Raw genomic sequence first — 22,636 nt, 5'->3', positions numbered from 1 at the left:
TTTTCTTTCTTTCTTGGTGTTTTTTTTGTTTTTATTTTTGTTTTTGAGACAGAGTCTTGCTCTGTTGCCCAGACTAAAGTGCAGTGGCACAGTCTCAGCTCACGACAGCCTCAATCTCCCAGGTTCAAGGGATCTTCCTACCTCAGTCTCCCAAGTAGCTAGGACTACAGGTGTGCACCACCATGCCCGGGTAATATTTGTATTTTTTTGTAGAGATGGGTTTTCATGTTGCCCAGGCTGGTCTTGAAATCTTGGGCTCAAGCAATCTGCCCACCTCAACCTCCCAAAGTGCTGGGACTACAGGCATGAGCCACCATGCCTGGCCAGACAGTGAATTTCCTTCAGTGCCATGAAAAGACATGGAGGAACCTTAAATGTATATCACTAAGTGAAAGAAGTGAATCTGAAAAGGCTACATACAATATGATTCCAATTATATGACATTCTGGAAAATGCAAAATATGAAGACAGTAAAAAGATCAGTGATTGCCAGGGGTTGGGGATGGAGGAAAGATGAATAGCTGAAGCACAGAGGATTTTTTAGGGCAGTGAAAATGCTCTGTACAATACTATAATGATGGATATATAACATTGTCCAAACACATAGAATATACAACACCAAGAGTGAACCTTAATGTAAACTATGATTTTTTTTTTTTTTTTTGAGACAGAGTCTCGTTCTGTAAACCAGGCTGGAGTGCAGTGGTACGATCTTGGCTCACTGCAACCTCTGATTCCCAGGTTCAAGCTATTCTCCTATCTCAGCCACCTGAGTAGTTCAGATTACAGGCATGCACCACCATGCCTGGCTGATTTTTGTATTTTTAGTAGAGACGGGGTTTCACCATGTTGTCCAGGCTGGTCTCGAACTCCTGACCTCAAGTGATCTGCCCACCTTGGCCTCCCAAAGTGCTGAGATTACAAGCATGAGCCACCACGCCCAGCTTAAACTATGAATTTTTGATGATCATGACGTGCCAAGGTAGGTTCATCAGTTGTACAAATGTACCACTCTGGTGGAATTTTGATGATGGGGAGGTTGTACATGTGTGGGGTCGGAGGGTGGAGGGTGTATGGGAAATCTCTGTACCTTCCACTCAGTTTTGCTGTGAACCTAAAACTCCTCTAAAGAAAATATCTTAAAAAAGCGGTGGGGGAGTCTTCGCAGTTCAAAAGAGGGTAACACCTTACCATTGCTGGAACATGAAATATGCATTTATAACTGTGTAGTAACTTTTATGTCTCATTTCTAAATAGGTATTGCACAAAGCACCTATCTTGTAACTTCCTTTCTTTTTTTTTTTTTTTTTTTTTTTTGAGATGGAGTCTTGCTCTGTTGCCCAGGCTGGAGTGCAGTGGCGCAATCTCCACTAACTGCAAGCTCCGCCTCCCGGGTTCACACCATTCTCCTGCCTCAGCCTCCCATGTAGCTGGGACTATAGGCACCCGCCACTGCACCTGGCTAATTTTTTTTTTTTTTTTTTGTATTTTTAGTAGAAACGGGATTTCACCGTGTTAGCCAGGATGGTCTCGATCTCCTGACCTCGTGATCTGCCCATCTCGGCCTCCCAAAGTGCTGGGATTACAGGCTTGAGCCACCGCGCCCGGCCTATCTTGTAACTTTCTTTGATTACAAATGAAGTAGGTGTTCCTTTGGAGTATTTATTGATCATTTTCTGGCTCTTTTGTGAAATGCCACCTTGTGTTCTTTGCCTATTTTTCTATTAAGCTATTTCCTACTGGTTTTTAGTGATCTACACATACATTCTGGATACCAAACTTTTGTTAGATGTATTATAAATATATTTTTCTAGTTTGTGACTAGTCTTTCCATTCTGTAGTTCTTTTTCATGTCAAATTGATCAATTTTTTCTTTGTGTATTTCACTTTTTTGTGTTTTAAGAAATTCTTACTTGAAAAACTTGAAAAAATATTTTCTTTATTTAAACACTTTACTTTTTTTTTTTTAAGATGGAGTCTCTCTCTGTCACCCAGGCTGGAGTGCAGTGACACGATCTCAGGTCACTATAACCTCTGCCTCCTGGGTTCAAGTGATTCTCCTGCCTCAGCCTCCTGAGTAGGATTACAGGCACCCAGAACCATACACAGCTAATTGTTGTATTTTTAGTAGAGACAGGGTTTCACCATGTTGGCCAAGCTGGTCTCAAACTTCTGACCTCTGGTGATCTGCCTGCCTTGGCCTCCCAAAATGCTGGGATTACAGGCATAAGCCACCGCGTCCAGCCCTAAACACTTTCCTCTTTATTCTACTTTGAAACAACTCATGGTAGAGTTAGCCAGTCATGGACATTAGCTTGCTCGATGGCAATGTCATAAATGAGGAATTTCTCTCATATTACAGAGACACAGCTGGCTTATTAGACATTTCATTGTGCCATCTCTGTGACCTTTGGCAAGCCTCAGTTTCCATATGTAGATATAGAATAACACCACCTGCTTTTTTCAAAGTATCAAAGGCTGGTTTGAAGAAGTGGAAAATACCATTTGTGTTCCAAACTACATAATGAACGTGAAAGAGGTTTGCAAACTATAAAGTACTATACAAAATAAGGTTTCCATTTTATAATGTGACTTTATTCTTTTCTGCTATAATTAAAAGTATAACTTTCTTTTCCATAGGTCATATGATAAGAAAAGATTGAGTAACGAATATTCAGTAACGGTTTTTTCTTTTGTTTTGTTTTTGAGACGGAGTCTCGCTCTGTTGCCCAGGCTGGAGTGCAGTGGCTCACTCGGCTCACTACAAGTTCCGCCTCCTGGGTTCACGCCATTCTCCTGCCTCAGCCTCCGGTGTAGCTAGAACTACAGGTACCCGGTTAATTTTTTTTTTTTTTTTTTTTTCCTGTATTTTTAGTAGAGATGGGGTTTCACTGTGTTAGCCAGGATGGTCTCGATCTCCTGACCTCGTAATGGTTTTAAAAATGAATGAATTAAACAGTGCAGATAAAGTTTAAATTCCTTCTGTTCCCTTCTACAGTACTGGTTCCTTTCTCTGTTCTCCTGGGGCAGCCAGTGTCACATTTGTTTATACTCTCCTTATAGTTTTCTTATAAAAGTATGCATCAACAACGTTTTGAGTGTTTCAAACCTATAGAAAAGTAGAGAGAAAAGTATGATGAACTCACGTATACCCATGAATGAGTTTCAGTGGTCAACACATTGTCAAGTTTGTTTTATCTATGCCTCCCCACTCCATATCCCACATCCTGTTGGGTTATTTGAAAGAAAAACTCAGCCACGTTGTAATGTAGTTAATACACACTTCAACAGAATCTCTAAAAAATGTGACACACTTACCCTGTTTATTAGTCAGTTTTCACACTGCTGATAAAGATGTACCCGAGACTGGGAAGAAAAAGAGGTTTAATTGGACTTATAGTTTCACATGACTGAGGAGGCCTCAGAATCATGGCTGGAGGCGAAAGCCACTTCTTACCTGGCAGGGGCAAGAGAAAATGAGGAAGACGAAAAAGCGGAAACCCCTGATAAACCCATCAGATCTCGTGAGACTTATTCACGACCACGAGAACAATATGGGGGAAACTGCCCCCCGATTCAAATTATCTCCCATTGGGTCCCTCCCACAACAACACGTGGGAATTATGGGAGCTACAATTCAAATTGAGATTTGGGTGCGGACACAGCCAAACCGTATCACCCCTTGATCTTTTTCCCCCCACAAACATAATCACAATATTATTACTACACTTAAAAAATTAACATTAATTATTTAACATCATCAATTAATTAGTAACTGTTCAAATTTCTCCAATTGTTTCACACATTTTTTTTAAAAAAGTATTTGAACAAGTTGAGAGTCCAAACAAGGTCCACATATTTATTTATTTGAATTTATTGAAAAAACTATGTCTTTTGTCCTGGAGAATTTCCAATCCTGGTGGTGTCATTTAACATATTCCTCTGCCCTCAGCATTTCCTGTACACTGGTAGTTAGAGCCAGAGGTTTGACCGGTTTCAGGTTTGACACTTAGGCAAAAGTACTTCAGAGACAGTACTGTGTTCTTTCTATTGCATCTCATTAGGAGTCCTGTAGTGTCTGGCTGTTGCTGTTTTAGTGAGGTTAAATCAATCAGAGGGTTTAGCTCTTATCAGCCTAAACCACTAGTATAGTTTGTCAGTAGTATTTCACCTAATGGTTTTAGGGAATGCACATTTTTATGGCATTATTTTTGTTTTTTTGAAACAAAGTCTCACTCTGTTGCCCAGGCTGGAGTGCTGTGGCGCCATGTCGCCTCACTGCAACCTCTTCCTCCCGGGTCCCGGTTCAAGCAATTCTCCTGCCTCAGCCTCCCACGTAGCTGAGACTACAGGTGCCTGCCACCATGCCTGGCTGATTTTTGTATTTTTAGTAGAGACGAGGTTTCACCATGTTGGTCAGGCTGGTTTTGAAGTCCTGGCCTCAAGTGATCTGCCTGCTTTGGCCTCCCAAAGTGTTGGGATTACAGGCATCAGCCCCATGCCCAGCAAGACATTATATTCTTATTGCTTATTTCTACTTCTACCACAGTGTACTGAAGTGTCTGTTACCCCAAATTTCCCACTTTTGTACAAGAAGTTTAAAAATTCCTTGTCAAATTGACTGGAAGGTAGGGGAATCTCATTGTTCAAATTTGCATTTCTTTACTTATTTATGAGGTTGACCATAAACATTCATATATTTGCTGGTAATTTGTACTCCTCTTTTTACATTTTGACTATTCGTGTTATTTGCTTTTTTTCCCCCAATGGGATGTTTGCCTTTTCTTACTCACCTGTAACATTATTTTTGTTTACTTTTTAAAGAGATTTTTAAATAAGCAGACTTATTTCTTTTCTTTTCTTTCTTTCTTTTCTTTTTTTTTTTTTTTTTGAGATAAGGTCTCGTGCTGTTGCCCAGGCTGGAGTGCAGTGATGTGATCTTGGCTCACTGCAACCTCCACCTCCTGGGTTCAAGCGATTCTCTTGCCTCAGCCTCCTGAGTAGCTGGGACTATAGGCTCGTGCTACCACGCCCAGCTAATTTTGTGTATTTTAGTAGAGACGGGGGTTTCATCATCTTGGCCAGGCTGGTCTTGAACTCCTAACCTCGTGATCCGCCTGCCTTGGCCTCCCAAAGTGCTGGGACTACAGGCGTAAGCCACCACACCTGGCCAAGTGGACTTATTTCTAAAACTGCCTTTAATTTTTCTCTGCATTTCTTCACCCAATCCATCCTCTGGCAGGCATCAGATGCTTTCAGAATGTTCAGTTTGCTCCCATGATAATTAGTTCAAAATTCCATTTCAAGCGCTCCCCTCACTTCCTCTGGGTAGATGCCCATGCCCTGGGATACTTATCTCACAGAGCTGGTTGCCAGTGGTGGAAGCAGAAGCAGTTGTGCCTGCTTTCTTGATCCAGGTTGGGTGGTTAGAGCTTTTTAAATTTATTAAAAACATTCATTCTCTGATGGCTCTTTTTTCTGGCTTGGCTTTACCAGCAGGTTTTATTTTGGAAATTAAGTAACTTGCTGAATCATGAAGTCATACAGCTAAGCAGATTTGAACTCAAGCTGTTTGGCTCCAGAATCAGGGCTCTTAATTGCTATATACTCAACTGTTCTCCATGATGGTTCAGGCACATGCAGACATGTGAAGCACTATGTAGTATCAGCTGATATGCTTTTACTTGTATCCAATTGGCCTCACTGTGCTACTCCCTTCAGACTACAAAACAGGAACCATAAGGCTCCGTAAGATTTGTGTGTACTGGCAGATGAAAGGGAATGAGGAGACGTGTGGACAGTGTGTGTCGGTGATGTTTAGTGAGGCACTGGAGGACAAAAATGGAAGACTCATGTCTTTTGAGTTTATTAAAAAAGGAAAAGATTTGAGAATTCAGTGAGTTTTTCCTAAAATTTCCCAATAAAAAGAACTAGATATAACTTTGGCTACAGAGAAGAGGATGGCCAAATCAAAAGTAAGTGATTTATCTTCATATATATATACACACACATATATATATATTTTTTTAATAGAGATGGGATCTCACTATGTTGCCCAGGCTGGCCTCAAACTCCTGGGCTCAAGCAATCTTCCTGCCTTGGCCTCCTAAAGTGTTGGGTTTATGGGTGCGATGCACCATGCCTGGCCTTTTCTAATGTATTAAAAATATTAATTATCTTCTAAATCCTTAATCTTTTATCCTAGTCTGATGTTTGTCATGTAATTTAGTTAGTTCTATTTCGAAAAATACATTCACAATTTCTTGTTCAACAAAATGTAATCTTTATATTTTTAGAAATTGATTTTCCATTTGCAGATTAAATCTTAAGTAAAATATTCTTTTTTTAATGTTTTATTTCTTACATTTACCTTTGTACTATTATAGCAGCCTTTCTCTGCTCTCACTTTTGCCCCCTATGACTCAGTTTCTAAGAGCAATGAGATCTTTAAACAATGCCCTAATTAAACCATCACTCCCCTGCTTAAAATCTGTGGCTTCTCATTAGAATAGAATCTTAATTGCTTTCCTTCGTTTACAAAGTCCTAAAAATTCATGTGCTACTTTCCCCATCATTCACTTAACTCTAGCCTCTCTGGTCTCCTTTCTTTGAACTCACCTAGACTTGTCTTGTCTGAGGCGTAACAGTAGCTTTTCTTTTGCTTGTGATAAATACACTTCTCTCTGTTGAGGTTCTGAATCAGAGCCTAGCTTAAGTATCTCTTCAGAGAGGCTTTCCCTCAACATCTGATTGTTCTCTATCACACCAGCTTGTTTTCATTTTATGCACAGAACATGCCTCCGATATTTTCTGGCTTATTTATTATCAACCTCTAAGAGTTGTATGCTCCCTAAAAGCAGAGATCTTTGTCTGTCTTGCTCACCACTGCGTCCTAGGACCAGAATAATGCCTAGCTAATAAAAGGTTTGAGAAATCTTTGTTGCATAAATTCTTTAATCTATTTAAGCTTTATTTTATTGTGTGAGATGAGACAGAAATCTATTTTTATTTTTCTCAAGAACTGACTTTTCTATTTATTGGGATGGGAATTAACCATCCTTTTACCACGAACTTAAGATGCCACCTCTATCAGATATTTATGTATTGATATATATTCGGGTATGGTGTGGGTTTTCTACTTTATTCTGACAGTTCGATCTCATGCCAGTTTCACTGCTTTACATGCAGGAGTCTTAAATTTCAAATATCCAACTGCAACGTCTCCTACATTTATCCTCTTTCTCCCTCACCAATTCTCCATTTTTAAGATTTTCCTGGCCAGGCACAGTGGCTCACGCCTGTAATCCCAGCACTTTAGGAGGCCGAGGCGGGCGGATCACAAGGTCAGGAGTTCAAGACCAGCCTGGCCAACATGGTGAAATCCCGTCTCTACTAAAAATACGAAAATTAGCTGGGCATGGTGGTGCGCACCTGTAATCCTAGCTACTTGGGAGGCTGAGGCAGGAATATTGCTTGAACTGGGACCCAGGAGGCGGAGGTTGCAGTGAGCTGAGATCGCACCACTACGCTCCAGCCTGGGCTACAGAGGGAGACTCTGTCTTAATTCTTGAACAGTCTCACCACTTATTTTCCTCTTTACAGGTTTAATACTTCTTGTATTACAAATATATGTTAATTTGTGGAGAACTGCCATCTTTAAAATATTCTCAACAGTGTGTTACATTTTCCATTTCCCTATACCCTCATTGCATATCTACTTAAAAATTGTTAGTCTATTAGATTCACCAGTGTTTTCTTCTACATTTTAATTATTTTCCATTTTATATTGAAATTTTTGACTCATTTGAGATGCATTTTGGTGTGAGAGGTGAAATAGAGATCCAGCTCCATCTTTTCCCCCCAGTGGCTAGCCAGTTATTGAATGATCTATCTTTTCCCCAACGATGTGAAATAATGTTTATCATATACTAAATTTATATTCATATAAATTTGGGTTTGCTTCTGGACTCTATTCTCTTTGATCTTCTCTTCTTTTACCGTACATTTAATTATTGTAACTTAACTACTTTTACTAGTGAGCAGTTTTACTAGCTCTTATCACTATTCTTTTTCAGATCCGCCCCCAGCCGTTCTTGCCTGTTAAAAAAATTTTTTTAATTGGATTTTAGAACCATTTCCTCACATTCTCCCCTCTGCCAAAGCCCTTCTGTGCTTTATTTCATTGAATGTACAGATTAACATAGGGAGAATTCACATTTTCACAATATTAACTCTCCACATATAGTACAAGTCATTCTTTTTAAATGTATTTTTGACTCTTACTGGACACCCTTTTTTCAATTATATTTGGCTACTGCTGGCATACAGAAAAGCTTTTGGGTTCTATGTATTTGTTTTCTAGGACTGCTGTAACAAGGTACCACAAACTATTGTCTCACATTTCTGGAGGCTAGAAGCCAAAATCAAGGGGTCTGCAAGGCCATGCTCTCAAAGGCGCTTGGGGGAGAAACTGTTCCCTGCCTTTCTCTTAGGTTCTGGTGTCACATTGGTGGTCCTTGGCTTGTGGATGCATGAACTCTGTTGTCATATGGCCTTCTCACTATGTCTTCAGTGTCTTCTTATTCATACATCAGTCATACTGGGTTAAAGGCCCACCCTACTCTAGTAAGCTAAGACCTTAACTATTTCTGCAAGGACCTGTTTCCAAATAGGGTTCCATCCTGAGGTATTGGGGGTTAGGACTTCAATATACCTTTTTGGGTGACATAATTCAACCCATAACAGTTTTACATATGATGTAAGTACTCATTTCAATTTCCTCATTGCTTCTGATTAGTTCACAGATGACTCTGGTCCTTTCCTGGTGCACAGCTTATCTGCATATAATGAAAATGGCGTCTCTTTTCCAATATTTATTTATCAGTTCATCTTCTTATCTAAGCTCATTGGCTAGTACTTTATCACACCTAGACGAGAGGTATTCATTATCTTTAAAAAGTTTGCTTTATTATTTTTAAAGTCTGAGTATGATTACTACTGGAGTGGCTTATTTTTAAAAACCATCCATTTGTATTTCTTCTTCTGTGAACTGTGTTTCTATCCTTTGTTTACTTTTTATACTGAAGGTTTTTAATTAATTTGAAAGAGCTCTTGTGCACTGAAAACCTTAACTTCTTGTGACATATCACAAATATTTTCCTCTAAGATTTTGAAAGCACCTTGTCAACTATCCAGCAGCCAGGAGAAAGCACAAAATATAAGAAAGGTACAGATCTCCTGTAACATAGATTAATTATAACCTTTCTGTGCAACAGTCCAATACATGAGCAAATCCTTCTCATATTGTAAGAGTAGTAAGATGAATAGTGGAGAGCAATGTAGATTTTTATGAAGCACTCTTGAAAATTTCAAGTACAATAACACTTATAACTTGTCTTATAGTACAGCATTTCCAAACCATTCAATTTCTTTCCAGCTAAAGCACTCAAAGGTGCTTCAGGGACTAAATGATCTGATTAACCCTTTAATACCAAATGCCTCACAGCTCTGGCTCCCACGTACTCATCAAGTTTACACTGACATTTAAAGGCCTTAATGTCATCAAAGAAAGGATTAATCTATCCTTGGTTTGTCTAAATGACCAAATAATAAGATTTAAGTGATAACTAGCTGTAGGATATGTCCTTATTAAATTTGATAGGATTTTAAAAAACCCAAGTAATGTAATGAAGTTTGCAAAGTGATTTGGATTAAACAGGTTTGACTGCTCAATCTGGAAGTGATCCAGTGCACAGGTACAGGTATAAAGGCAATTTTAAAATATCAGGCTTTGAATGTTGCTGACCAGTAAGTTGAGAAATGTTAAACAAACATTACAATATATTGTTTTAGCTAGTTTTCATTACTCATAAAATAAATGTGTGCTTATTTTAGCAGTGTGCCTTCTCCCCCTCCTCACAAGTTTCATTCCCCCGAAAGATTCACATAACTTAACATGGTACAAAACACGAGAAAAGAAAGACGACCTAGTTCTTGGGATGTTGATGCTCATCCAGAAATATAAATGTCCCAAAAGCCCAGACACAAAGTCCCTGTCCAGGACCACTGAGGAGGTATTTTGATTTACTAGGACTGATCTACCCATTAGCCAAGAATGTACAAGTAAAGATGCTAGGACTTGGGAATGTTCTTACTGGCATTAAAACCAGCCTGGACTTGGTCACCGTACTGATTCCATACCTTGTATCTTTATTTCTTTGTCCTATGCATATTCTTACTTAAAAATGATGTGACCTTTGCTGTACAGAAAAATACAGATGTTAGGTTCACTACTCGGATCTGTCACTTGTATGCCTTTGTTTTGCCTGTGTTCTCTATGGAAGCCTTTATATTTGTCTGTGCAAGGACTCGGGGCATATTACAAATTATAAGTAGTTACACTTTACCATGACACTATATACCTTCAATGTGTATGACTTTGCACATGTTCACTAAGACAACTGATCTAAGAAGTTTATATGTCTCTGTGTGTGTGTAAAATTTTCACAAATAGAATAATTTTATATGATTGTATTTGGGTGTGGTTTTCACCACCCAATAGCAGGTAGGAGTTGTACATAGTAAGAACACATATTGTATACACACACACACATTCATATATATGTCCTGGGTCACAATGGAAAATGTGTTTCGTATTGTGGTTTGCAGTCAAAACAGTGGGAAAGGCACTGTATTAAATGTGTTTGCAATGTGATGGAATCCTTCTTGGCATTCTTTCTCTCATTTCCAGAGGTCAAACATGTTCTTGTTTTTCATTCAATCTACAAATGTTTACTGGACAACTACTGTATGTTGGTTGAGGGCTCAGGTGTTGGGGCAGGAAGAAAAAGAGGCAAAATTAGTTGGCAATTTCTACCTATTATTACACAGATATAAGGGTTTAAATAAAAACTTAAAAACAAGATGCTGAATTGATACCAGTTGCTCGTATTTTAATATACTTATTGATGGCCATGAAAACCTAAGTGGAATGTATGAAAAATTCCCAGAAATAAAGTCTTCACAGGATGTTAAGCCTCTTGTGCTTCTCATTAATACTTCAAGAGTGATCCAGTATAAAATCTATAGTTGAGACAGGAATTCTCTAAAGATGTATTTCTTTTTCTTCTTTTTTTTTTTTTGAGACAAAGTCTTGCTCTGTCACCCAGGTGGCAGTGCAGTGATGCGATGTCGGCTCACTGCAGCCTCTGCTCCCAGATTCCAGCGATTCTCCTATCTCAGCCTCCCGGGTGGCTGGGATTACAGACACGTGCCTCCACGCCTGGCTAATTTTTGTGTATTTAGTAGACACGGGATTTCACCACGTTGGCCAGCAGGTCATAAGGGAAAACTCCTGACCTCAGGTGATCTGCCCACCTTGGCCTCCCAAAGTGCTAGGATTACAGGTGTGAGCCACCACATTTGGCCAATAAAGATATGTTTTTTTTCATTTACCTTATTATTGATTTCTTCTTTTCTACGCTTTTTGGCAACAAAGTAATTTTTTTAGTAACCATGATTTGGGTCCTTGCTGCAAAACTTATACATATGAATCTATATATACTTTAGTATTTGTTCTCGTTAAGCTTTAATTGGTCAAGAAACCATTTACTATATATATCTATATCTATCTATCTATCTATCTATCTATCTATCTATCTATCTATCTATAGAGATGATTATACATTAAAAAAAAAATACCAAAATAGTTTCTGTAAATGAACTACTACTTGGAAAACTAAATATTAGTGCTCCCTCCCATCCCTCATCCCTTCCCAAGCCTATCTATTGCCTGGTGCTTGATAGCAACCACAAAATAATCTAATTCTCTTGGTGTTCAAACCTCTAATACTAACCTTAATATCACATTTTACACTATAATTAGTTACTTTTTATTTTCTCAACTTTTCCTTTTCCCACCTCAAATACTTTTAAAATGGCATGTAATATGTTTTGGGATAACATTCCAATTTAGAAATGCTTCTGATATATGTTATTCTCTGAAGAAATAATTTTTGGCATGTGTAAATAAATTTATTTATTTATTTTTTGAGACAGAGTCTTGCTCTGTCGCCCAGGCTGGAGTGCAATGGCACGATCTTGGCTCATTGCAACCTCCGACTCCTGGGTTCAAGCAATTCTCCTGCCTCAGTCCCCCAAGTAGCTGGGATTACAGGTGCCTGCCATCATGCCCAGCAAATTTTTGTACTTTTTAGTAGAGATGGGGTTTCATCATGTTGGTCAGACTGGTCTTGAACTCCTGACCTCAGGTGATCCACTTGCCTTGGCCTCCCAAAGTGCTGGGATTACAGGCATGAGCCACCACACCTGGCAAAAGTTTATTTTATAAGTGATATAATCTGTGCTTTATAATAACAGAACCTTTAGGAATAATTTAGGAAAAACAATTATTTTTCTCTTTTCTGATCTTTGGATGTATTCAATAAATATGTTATGATTTCTAGCGATTATCTGCAACTCCCAAAATCATACCAACCATACTAACACTGTAAGTATTTAATGCAGCAAAAATTCAAGTGTTGTTTTTTTCCAATTTTGACTTTTCAAATTTAAATGCTATACATAGATATTTGGTTCCTTATATCAATGCCCATTAGGCTGGTGATATAAGGCTCACACACATTTTCTGGAAATATAAAAAATGTAAATGAGTTGTCTTGTATTTTTGGAAAATAAACTTACATGATTGGCTAATAGGGTCACAACTGTACCAGAAAAATGTTTTCTGACAAAATGATACTTTTTCCCCCCGAGTCAATCTAGATAATCAAGACTGGGCTACAGCCAAATTGTGGTGGAGCTGGTCCAAATATTCATAACTCTGTGTTCAGTGATGTCATATTAGTAGTTTGAAACTGGTCACAGTCGGTGTATTTATACCACAGAAATCAGCAAAAGCTACCAATAAGAGGCTCCCCTCCTATTCTGAAGAGCCTTTAAATATTTGCCAGCACCACTTCACTGGCAATAGCCATTATTGTTTCAAAATACCATTCAACTCTTCATTGTTCATAAGAATCTTATTTGAAGATCTAAATGGCTGGGTGTTTTCTGTGTGAATCTGTCCTGGAAAAAGATTTAAATGTTTATCATTCATTTATAGTAATGGAAATGTTAGACTTCCACTGTGAAGGCCTTATGTGAGACCTTCCCCAAAAAGGGTTCTTCCTTTTGTATCAGTTGTATTCGATTCCAAATAAACTGCTTATAATTCAATCTTTTAGAGATAGGGTCCTGCTATGTTCCCTAGGCTGGAGTACAGTGGCATAATCATACCTTACTGCACCCTCATACTACTGGGCTCAAGCAATCCTCCCACTTTAGCCTCCCCAGTAGTTGGGAATACAGGTATGTACCACTATACCCAACTAAAATTTGGATTGTTATTTGAAAAACTGGTATCCTATTTTTTAAAACTCAATCTATGCTTACGAAGCAAAATACATAGAGTTTAAATAGAACCTAACAGATTATAGTTCTCTGTCATAAAGTTTATGTGGTTTAATGATAAAAGGTTAATTTAAAAATTTTGTAAAGTACAAAATAAACAATTTTATTAGATGTATTCATTTATTTGACATATTAAATTAGACAAAGAAATACATACGTAACCAGATAAAAACAATCACATTCTCACACTACTTGAACACACAGCAGTGGTCAAAAATACTGGATTGTAAAATGGACCCCAGGATTCAATGCAAAAACCACCCCATACAAGAAAAGTTTCAGGCTTCTAACTTCACTGAATCCAGTACTAAACGTGCTTCTTTATATTCCTCAGTTTCTTCCAAGTCTTTTTCACATTCCTAAAATGAAATACAATAAAAATTAAGTTTATCCTTTTCAAGTTTCAGTACTTTGTTATTTACTCAAATATTATAAACCATTAATGTAAATAACTAAAAAATTAAAAGTAAAAAATCCCAAGCCTCATCTAAACATACTGTAATTCCACAGGTTTCCCACATTCTGCTCCTTCTTTACAAGGAAAGGAAGAAAAAACTGGTGCTTTTGCTTCACTATATAGATTCTCATATAATAAGTGAATAACACAGCCTTCTAAAGCTACCAGCATTAAGTAAATTAAATAAAAACCTCAGAAAAGTTTATTCTCATTTTGTTGACCCATCATCATCATACGAAAGAGAAAAGTAAAAAGCAAGATTTACTAACATATTCCATACATGACAGCATTCAGGCCAAAATAATCCACCAACTATTCCCAATGACGAAGAAGGCTTTCTATGTCACAACAGAGTTAAATATAATCTCTGAATTCAACAAATGAATTGCTTGCTTGCTAATGGGTATTACATACCCTACACTAAAGGAAACAAAATACATCTTTCATTTTCTGATATTTAAAGATTGAGTTTTTCCATAATACTGATATATAGGCAACTTCTACTAATATATTGTAATGATAACAGAAAAATGAAATAATATCATCTAAATTACTCTACACAGGAAATTTTGTTTGATTTTTACATGAAGCTATCTATGGTTAGCAATTTATGTCAGGTCAATAAAAGATGGAGATATACAAACAGAGTAGAGGAAATAAAGTATGTGTGTATTTAATATGCAAACTGAAAGCAAAAGGACTGAGAATTTGCTTAGCTCAAACTATAGGTAAGAATTTCTTAAACCTCCATGTTACACCTTAAACACATCTTTGTTCTCTGTTAGTAAATATAAGCTCTTCGGGGGCAGAGATATTGTTGAATATATCCTCACACACAAATATATCATCCAAAGACATTATTATTATTATTTTCGTATTTATTTTAGTAGAGACAGGGTTTCACCATGTTTGTCAGGCTGGTCTTCAACTCCTGACCTCGTGATCCACCCGCCTCAGCCTCCCAAAGGGCTGGGATTACAGGCGTGAGCCACCGCGCCCGGCAGCCGACATTATTTTTTTCAAGCAATTTCTATTACTTTCTCAGCTACTAGATTCATGAGAGAAAAAAGCATTTAAACTGTTAAGAAATACAAATGATACTTCCTATCTCAGTTAGTATTTTAACAGGTATTATTTCCTGCTTTATTTACCTTCTGTATCACAAGGCATTTATACCAGCAAGTATAAGTGTTATTCAGCTCCAAGTTATTATGAGGGGACTACCTAGATTACCAGTTTTTTCCCCCTCTCTCAAACTGATTTAGGTTTGAATGTGAAAGAATTCCAGATCCTTTTATTAAGAGCCCAAATTCTTTTGAAATATTAGATCTTTTAAAATTTTAATCAATCAACTCACCCTCAATGTCTCAAAAGATCTTTATGTATGAAAACCAAATAATCAAGACCTTGCTGGACAATACTGGTACTATCATAACTTAAATAAATTCAGCTAAATTTTAATGAATTGAACAAACATGCTAGAAAACAGTACTTTTACTGGAGGCATAATTCAAAACACAATTTAAACTCCATTAATTATTTTAAAATATAGTGGTATAAAGGGCAAGTGAATAAGAAATACTGCCGACTAGTTCTCAGTGTTAAATATTTAAACTTTTCGCTTTCCATGTATTGGATTGAAAAAAAATTTTTTTAACATATGACACAGAAGTCTTTACTTACTAATATCTGTTGAAGATCCAAATATGCGGCTTCCAACCTGCGCTGGCAATCTGGGATCATCATCCGGGATTCTTGTAGGATCTCTACCTAGAATAAGAATCTCTGTGAGATGTTCAGAGATGGCAAAACTTGTATGTGTTTAGCTCATATCTTGGTAAATATATCCTTATTAACAGGAATCAGAAAAAAGTTATGGTTATATTAAATAGTTCAATATTTTAACTTAAACTGTGTTTATTAGAAGTTAGAAAGAAAGGCTGGGCACGGTGGCTCATGTGTGTAATCCCAGCACTTTGGGAGGCTGAGGCAGGTGGATCACCTGAGGTCAGGAGTTTGAGACCAGCCTGACCAACATGGAGAAACCCTGTCTCTACTAAAAATACAAAATTAGCTGGGTATGGTGGCGCATGCCTGTAATCCCAGCTACTTGCAGAGTTTGTGATGAGCTGAGATTGCACCATTGCACTCCGGCCTGGGCAACTCCATCTCAATTAAAAAAAAAAAAAGGGTTAGAAAAGCAAGACTATCATACTGTAAAATCTACAAAGTACAAGTTTTAGAACTAAATCTTTTTGGTAATCACCTTCTCATGCTAAGTAAAAGTTAACTGCAAAAGCTTTTCATAGAGCATTTATTTTAAAAGGCTATTTAAAATAAACTATTTCCCCTGCTGTCACAAAGCACCTTTATCCAAAATGGGATCAGCTGGTTATATAAATATCTCCTGCATCTTTTGAGTAACAAAGAAAAACAGTGTTCAGATAATATCACATGGAGATAATTACTGCATGAAAAAAGTTATTGAGTTATTGATCACATCGTGTGCACACTGCAGGAGGTTCACACTGAAAGACAGAGGTAAAGAAAAATGAAAAGCAAAGACCAGCAGGTTCATATTTTTGATGCTTATCATGCATAAAAAGTTATTACTTATCCTCGTGCTTCATTTTAGTAGAGAGATTATTCTCCCCATGCAATGTGAGCCAAATTACCAACGTGGCACCCCTCTGAATCTGAACTTCTTGCCTATTCCTCCTGATGACAGACACTACAGAATTAAACACAGAAATATGTATTCCAGAGGATATTTCTGGACATAAAATCCATCATTCAAAACTGGACTATAACACATCAAATCATAAAAGAAAAAAAATCAAACCAATGACAGGGAAACCCAATTGATAAGAGTAAATAAGTTAATGCCACATGTTGGACTTCAAATAGGGCTTTTTCTTAGAGTAGTAGTAAGCTTTATTTCCTTAAACTATTCTCAGAAAGAAACATAGAGCTCATCTAAACATTTATTTCCAGAAAATAATGTTTGGTCAAATACCTTTAAAGAAATGGGTAGAAAATCTGAGCTTTTTACTAAGGAGATTATCAAGCTCATATAAAATAAAAGGTAATGATATAATTTAATGGCAATGATACTGTATTTTAATAGAAACTTTAGGTCCCAGTACCATCTTCCTTTCCCAAATAGCTTTGTCAGAGCTCATATTGAAAACAAAAATCTGAAGTTCTTTATTAACATCTATTTTCTCAGGTGGAAATCTATTGTTGAACTTAAGCCTCTTTTACTAATAAGGCACAGGCTGAAAATTTCAAACATAACATCATCATTTTATTTCAGAGCTAATCATACTATGACTACACATTTAACCACTGCCATTAAATTATTTTTGTGTATCTGGTTAGTTTGAATACATGTGAAAAACCAGTGACAGGAACATTTCATACTGGATTTTTCCTATTTCCTTTCCTATGGAATTCCCTTCAGAATGGTTACAGGAATTAAACAAGATGAAATGAATAGGTCAAATCCATGACAAGTCACTATATGTGTTTGTAAAAAAATATTTTCTAAGCTTTAGCCACCAAAAAAACCTTTAAGCAATGCCATCCAAAAATAACTTCTATTCATTAAAATTCTATCTATTATTAGAGACCAAGAATCCTCAATCTATCAAAACAGGACTCCGACTTACACAGGGCCAAAGCTCAGGCTCTCCCATACACTACCCCAATTCATTCAATAAGTTTACTATACGTCTTCGGGATGCCAGGTACTGGGGATACAAAGATGAAAAAGAAAAGGTCTCTATCCTCCAATCCATAAGTCTAGGTGTATTAACATGAAAATAAACATTTGAGATTGCTTCAAGAAGCTCATGCCACAGACAGCCAAAGGAACACAGTGATGACTATGATTTGGAATCCACAAACCACATCTTCATCAAAGCCATAAATCATATATTTTACCTTTGGACACTGAATTGCAACTGTCTGGAATAATTTTAAAACACAGTATATGAGGTGTGATTATATATGTAAAGATACCCCCCAAAACACCTAAACTTAATTAAATGAATATTATCTTTCAAAGGGTTTCCCTTGGGAGGTAGTACTCAAATTAACTGTCCTCTGTTTACAATATCTGAATCAATTGTCAGTTTATTCTAATGTTGACTATGATAAGTCTGAGCTTAATTCAGGATCTTGGCACAGACTGGGAGATGCAAAGAACCTTACAGGAACAAACACAACAGGATGTGGTACTGACTGATGTCTAATTGTTTTTAAAACAAGTTATGGTTTTATAGGGGGTACTTATTTGGTAAAATGGAAGTTGGGAGTTAGTTTAACAAGGTTCAAATATTATGAATAAATGGCTGAACCTAAAATCTAATCAATTTCCTTTAGAGTCAAACATATGTAAATTGGAAAGGAAATACCCCAATGGGCAGATCTTCATTTCTGTCAGAAAGAAGAGCTCTGTGAAATAATCTGGCCAATGTCAATCCAGCTCTTAGGTTATTGCTTGATTGTGATGAGGTTTCCAGCTTCTTTAAGTATCCAGATCATCCATCAGAAGCTGGCTATACCTATAGCTATAATAATCAATAGATACTCTAATATTGGCTATTGGCTACCTCTGAAACCAATGGCATTAGTTTGCCAGGCTGGGCTCTAGAGCAATCCAGAGATTACTGGAATAATGGTTAAGTGTTTCCTTTAGATGGTGGTAAAATGGTAATGTACTCACTTCTCAGGAAATCTATTTGACTTGTATTTTATGGTTATTGCCAAATGAGTAAGATTGTAAGAAGAATCTTAAGTCAAAAAAAAAAAAAAAAAAAAAAGATCTTTGGGCCCTTAAGCTCTAATGTATCAATAATTACTTTAAGTGTAAATATACTAGTTAAAAGGCAGAGATTCATGGATTGGACCCAATAACAATGCTGTCTACAAGAAACTCACTTCAAACATAATAAAATAAAAAATAAAAGGATGGGAAAAAATAAATTTAAAAAAGCAGGGCTAGGCATGGTGGCTCATTCCTATATGATCCCAGCACTTAAGGAGGCCAAGGCAGGAAGATCGCTTGAGGTCAGCAGTTTGCAACCAGCCTGGGCAACACAGTGAAACTCTGTGTACAAAAAATAAAAATTAGGTGAGTGTGGTGGCACATGCCTGTAGTTCTAGCTACTCAAGAGGCTGAGACAGGAGGATTACTTGAGCCCAGGAGCTGGGAGGTTACAATGAGCTATGATCGTGACAATGTACTCCAGCCTAGGCAAAAAAATGAGACCTTGCCTCTAAAAAGCCGAAAAATCAGGAGTGGTTAAACTTCATACCAGATGAAGTAAACTTCAAAGCAAAATAATTATCACAGACAAAGAGGGATGTTACATTATCATAAAATTATCAATCTACCAAGAAAATACAGTGATCTTAGATGTGCATGCATTAAACAACAGAGTTTTAAAATATGTAAAACCAAAACTGATAACGCTGAAAGGAAAAACAGACAAATCCATATACATAAGCTGGGGATTTCAATACCCCACTCTCAGCAACTGATAGAAATATTAGATGAAAATCAGTAAAGGTATAAAAGAACTGAACAACACCAACACACAAGGTGTAACTGACTTTTATAGAACACTCTACCTCAGAAAGAAAGGAGAATACAGAGTTGTAATAAGGAGAATACAAGTACTTTTCAAGTACCCATGAAATATTTACTGAAGTAAGCCATATTCTGGATCAAAAAACCCGAACAACAGCAAAAACCCCAACAAATTTACAAGAACTGAAATCCTACATAATGCATTATCTGACTGTAATGGAGTAAAATTAGAAATCAAAACAGAAAGGAAAATTCCTACTTAGAAATTAAACAACATACATGTAAGGAACCCATGGGCCAAAATAAAAGTATCAAATAAAGATATATATAAATGGAAATGAAAATATAACATGTCAAATTTTATGGGATCCAGCTAAAGCGGTGTCTGTTGGGAAATTTATAGCACTAAATGTCCACATTAATAAAAAGGAAAGGTCTGAAATTAATAATCTTGTTTTAATTTAATTTAAATAAGTTCTTGCTTCAAGAACCTAGAAAAAGAGCAAAATAAACCTAAAACAAGCAGAAGGAAGGAAATAACATATAAGAGCAGAAATCAAATGAAATTTAAAAAAGAAAAGCAATAGACAAAACTGTATGAAACAAAAAGCCGGTTTTGGCTGGGTGCCATGGCTCACGCCTGTAATCCTAACACTTTGGGAGGTCAGGGCAGGCAGATCGCTTGAGCCCATGAATTCGAGACCAGCCTGGGCAACATGGCAAGACTCCATCTCTACAAAAAATTAGCCAGGCGTGGTAACACACATCTGTAGTCCCAGCTACTTGGGAGGCCAAAGTGGGAGAAGTGCTTGAGCTTGGGAGGTTAAGGCTGCAGTGAGCCAGGATCGTACCACTGCACTCCAGTCTGGGCGACAGAGTGAAACCCTGTCTCAAAAAAATAGTAATAAAATTAAAAAACCAAAAAGCTGGTTTCTTGAAAAGAAAAAAAAAAAACACGCTGACAAACCTTTAGGAAGACAAAGATAAAGTGAAAGGGCAGAAATCACCAAAAGTAGTCCAAAATAGAGGATATCATTACAGATCCTGCAACTATTAAAACGAGAAGAAATACTATAAATGATGTTATAATATTGTTCATAATGTTCATAAACAACTTAGGAGAAATTGACCAATTCCTCAAAAACTACCAACTACCCAAACTTAATTACTTAAACAGTCCTATTAATTACTACAGAAACTGAAGTTATAATTTATTTTTGGTGTTAATTTAAAAAATACCTTTTCTCCAATGTTCTGCTGAATGAAGTTGTAATTTAAAAGTTCCTACAAAAGAGCTCTCCAGGCCCAGACAATTTCAATAGACAATTCTACCAAATATTTAAATAACAATTAACACCAATTTTACACAAATCCTTCAAGAAAACAGAAAAGGAACAAATGATTTTTTAAATCAATATTCCCAAACGATTTTATGAAATCAGTATTAACCTTACAGCAACACCGCATAAAGACAGCACAAAAAAAGAAAACTGCCTCAACAAATTAGCAAATTGAATTCAGCAATGTATACAAATAATTATTTATACACCAGTATCAAGTGGGATTCATTGTACGTATGCAAGGACGGTTAAATATTTGAAAATCAATCCATGTAATTCACATCATCAGGTCTGAGAAAGAAAATGAATATAATCCTGGAATAAGTTCAGCAAGGTGAGTTTGCAGGTTACAAGATCAACACACACACACAAAAACAATCAACTGCATTTTTATACCTAACAACAGATATGGTATGTGGAAACCAAAACTAAAAACAGTACCATTTGCAAGAGTCAAAAAAAAAAAAAAAAAAAAAAAAAAACTTCACTATACATTTATAATGTGCAGGATCTGTATGCTGAAAATTATAAAATGCTGATGAAAGAAATCAGACCTAAATAAATTAGAAAGACTTACCATGTCCATTAACTGGGACATCAATTTGCCCCAAACTGATTTTTAGGTTTAATGCAATTCCTATCAAAAGGTGTTTTAGAGATACAGACAGGCTTATTTAAAAATTTACATGGAAAGCCAAAACAAACTAGAAAAGCTAAATTAATTTTGAAAAAATAAAATAAAAGACACTCACTCTTCCCAATGTTAAGATTTACTACATCGGTATGGAATCAAAACAGTGCAGTGTTGTTAAACGGATAAAGATTAATGAACCAGAAGAGAGAACACAAAAGTAAACCCATACAAGTATGTCCAACTTGACAAAGATACAAAAGCAATTCAATGAAGGGAGGATAGCCTTTTCAACAAATGCTGCTGGAGCAACTGGACATTGGCAAAAAGATGAATCTCAAACCAAACGTCAAGCCTTATATAAAAATTACCTCAAAATGGGGCCGGGCGCGGTGGCTCAAGCCTGTAATCCCAGCACTTTGGGAGGCCGAGACGGGCGGATCACGAGGTCAGGAGATCGAGACCATCCTGGCTAACACGGTGAAACCCCGTCTCTACTAAAAAATACAAAAAAAAACTAGCCGGGCGAGGTGGCGGGCGCCTGTAGTCCCAGCTACTCGGGAGGCTGAGGCAGGAGAATGGCGTAAACCCGGGAGGCGGAGCTTGCAGTGAGCTGAGATCCGGCCACTGCACTCCAGCCTGGGCGGCAGAGCGAGACTCCGTCTCAAACAACAACAACAAAAAAACCTCAAAATGGATTGAAGACTTAAATATAAAACACAAAATCATACAACTTTCAGGGGGAAAAAAAAAAGAAAAGAAAATCTTTGGAATCTAAGACAAGCCAAGAGACCTTAGCCCTGAAACCAAAAGTATGATTCACAAAAGGAAGTACTGATAAATTGGATGTTCTCAAATTTAAAAACTTGGCTGGGTACAATGGCTCATGCCTATAATCCCAGCACTTTGGAAGGCCAAGGCGGGCAGATCACTTGAGGTCAGGAGTTCGAGACCAGCTTGACCAACACGGTGAAACATTTTCTCTACTAAAAACACAAAAATTAGCTGGGCATGGCGGCAGGCGCATATAATCCCAGCTACTACGGAGGCTGGGGCAGAAGAATTGCTTGAACCTGGGAGGCAGAGGTTGCAGTGAGCTGAGATCACACCACTGCATTCCAGCAAAGAGTATGGCTCCATCT

At 37.1% G+C, this 22,636-nt stretch overlaps 1 protein-coding gene across 2 annotated transcripts in view; it reads right to left on the bottom strand.

Moving 5' to 3' along the window:
- Positions 1-13,571: 13,571 nt before the first annotated feature.
- TBCA (tubulin folding cofactor A) overlaps positions 13,572-22,636 on the bottom strand; it is an 83,536-nt gene continuing 74,471 nt past the window's right edge. For both annotated transcript variants that reach the window (XM_073014661.1, XM_007976095.3), the window contains 2 exons: positions 15,611-15,697; positions 13,572-13,829 (listed from right to left, as the gene is read on the bottom strand). In XM_073014661.1, the coding sequence (XP_072870762.1) occupies positions 13,822-13,829; positions 15,611-15,697 (95 nt within the window). In that variant the 3' untranslated portion in view covers positions 13,572-13,821. The remainder of the gene's footprint in view (positions 13,830-15,610; positions 15,698-22,636) is intronic.

Source organism: Chlorocebus sabaeus, chromosome 4 (genome assembly GCF_047675955.1).
Source record: "Chlorocebus sabaeus isolate Y175 chromosome 4, mChlSab1.0.hap1, whole genome shotgun sequence".
In the NCBI taxonomy this organism is placed as follows: Eukaryota; Metazoa; Chordata; class Mammalia; order Primates; family Cercopithecidae; genus Chlorocebus; species Chlorocebus sabaeus.
The sequence above is the reverse complement of the archived record's forward strand: the minus strand, read 5'-3'. Positions and strand labels throughout refer to the sequence as shown.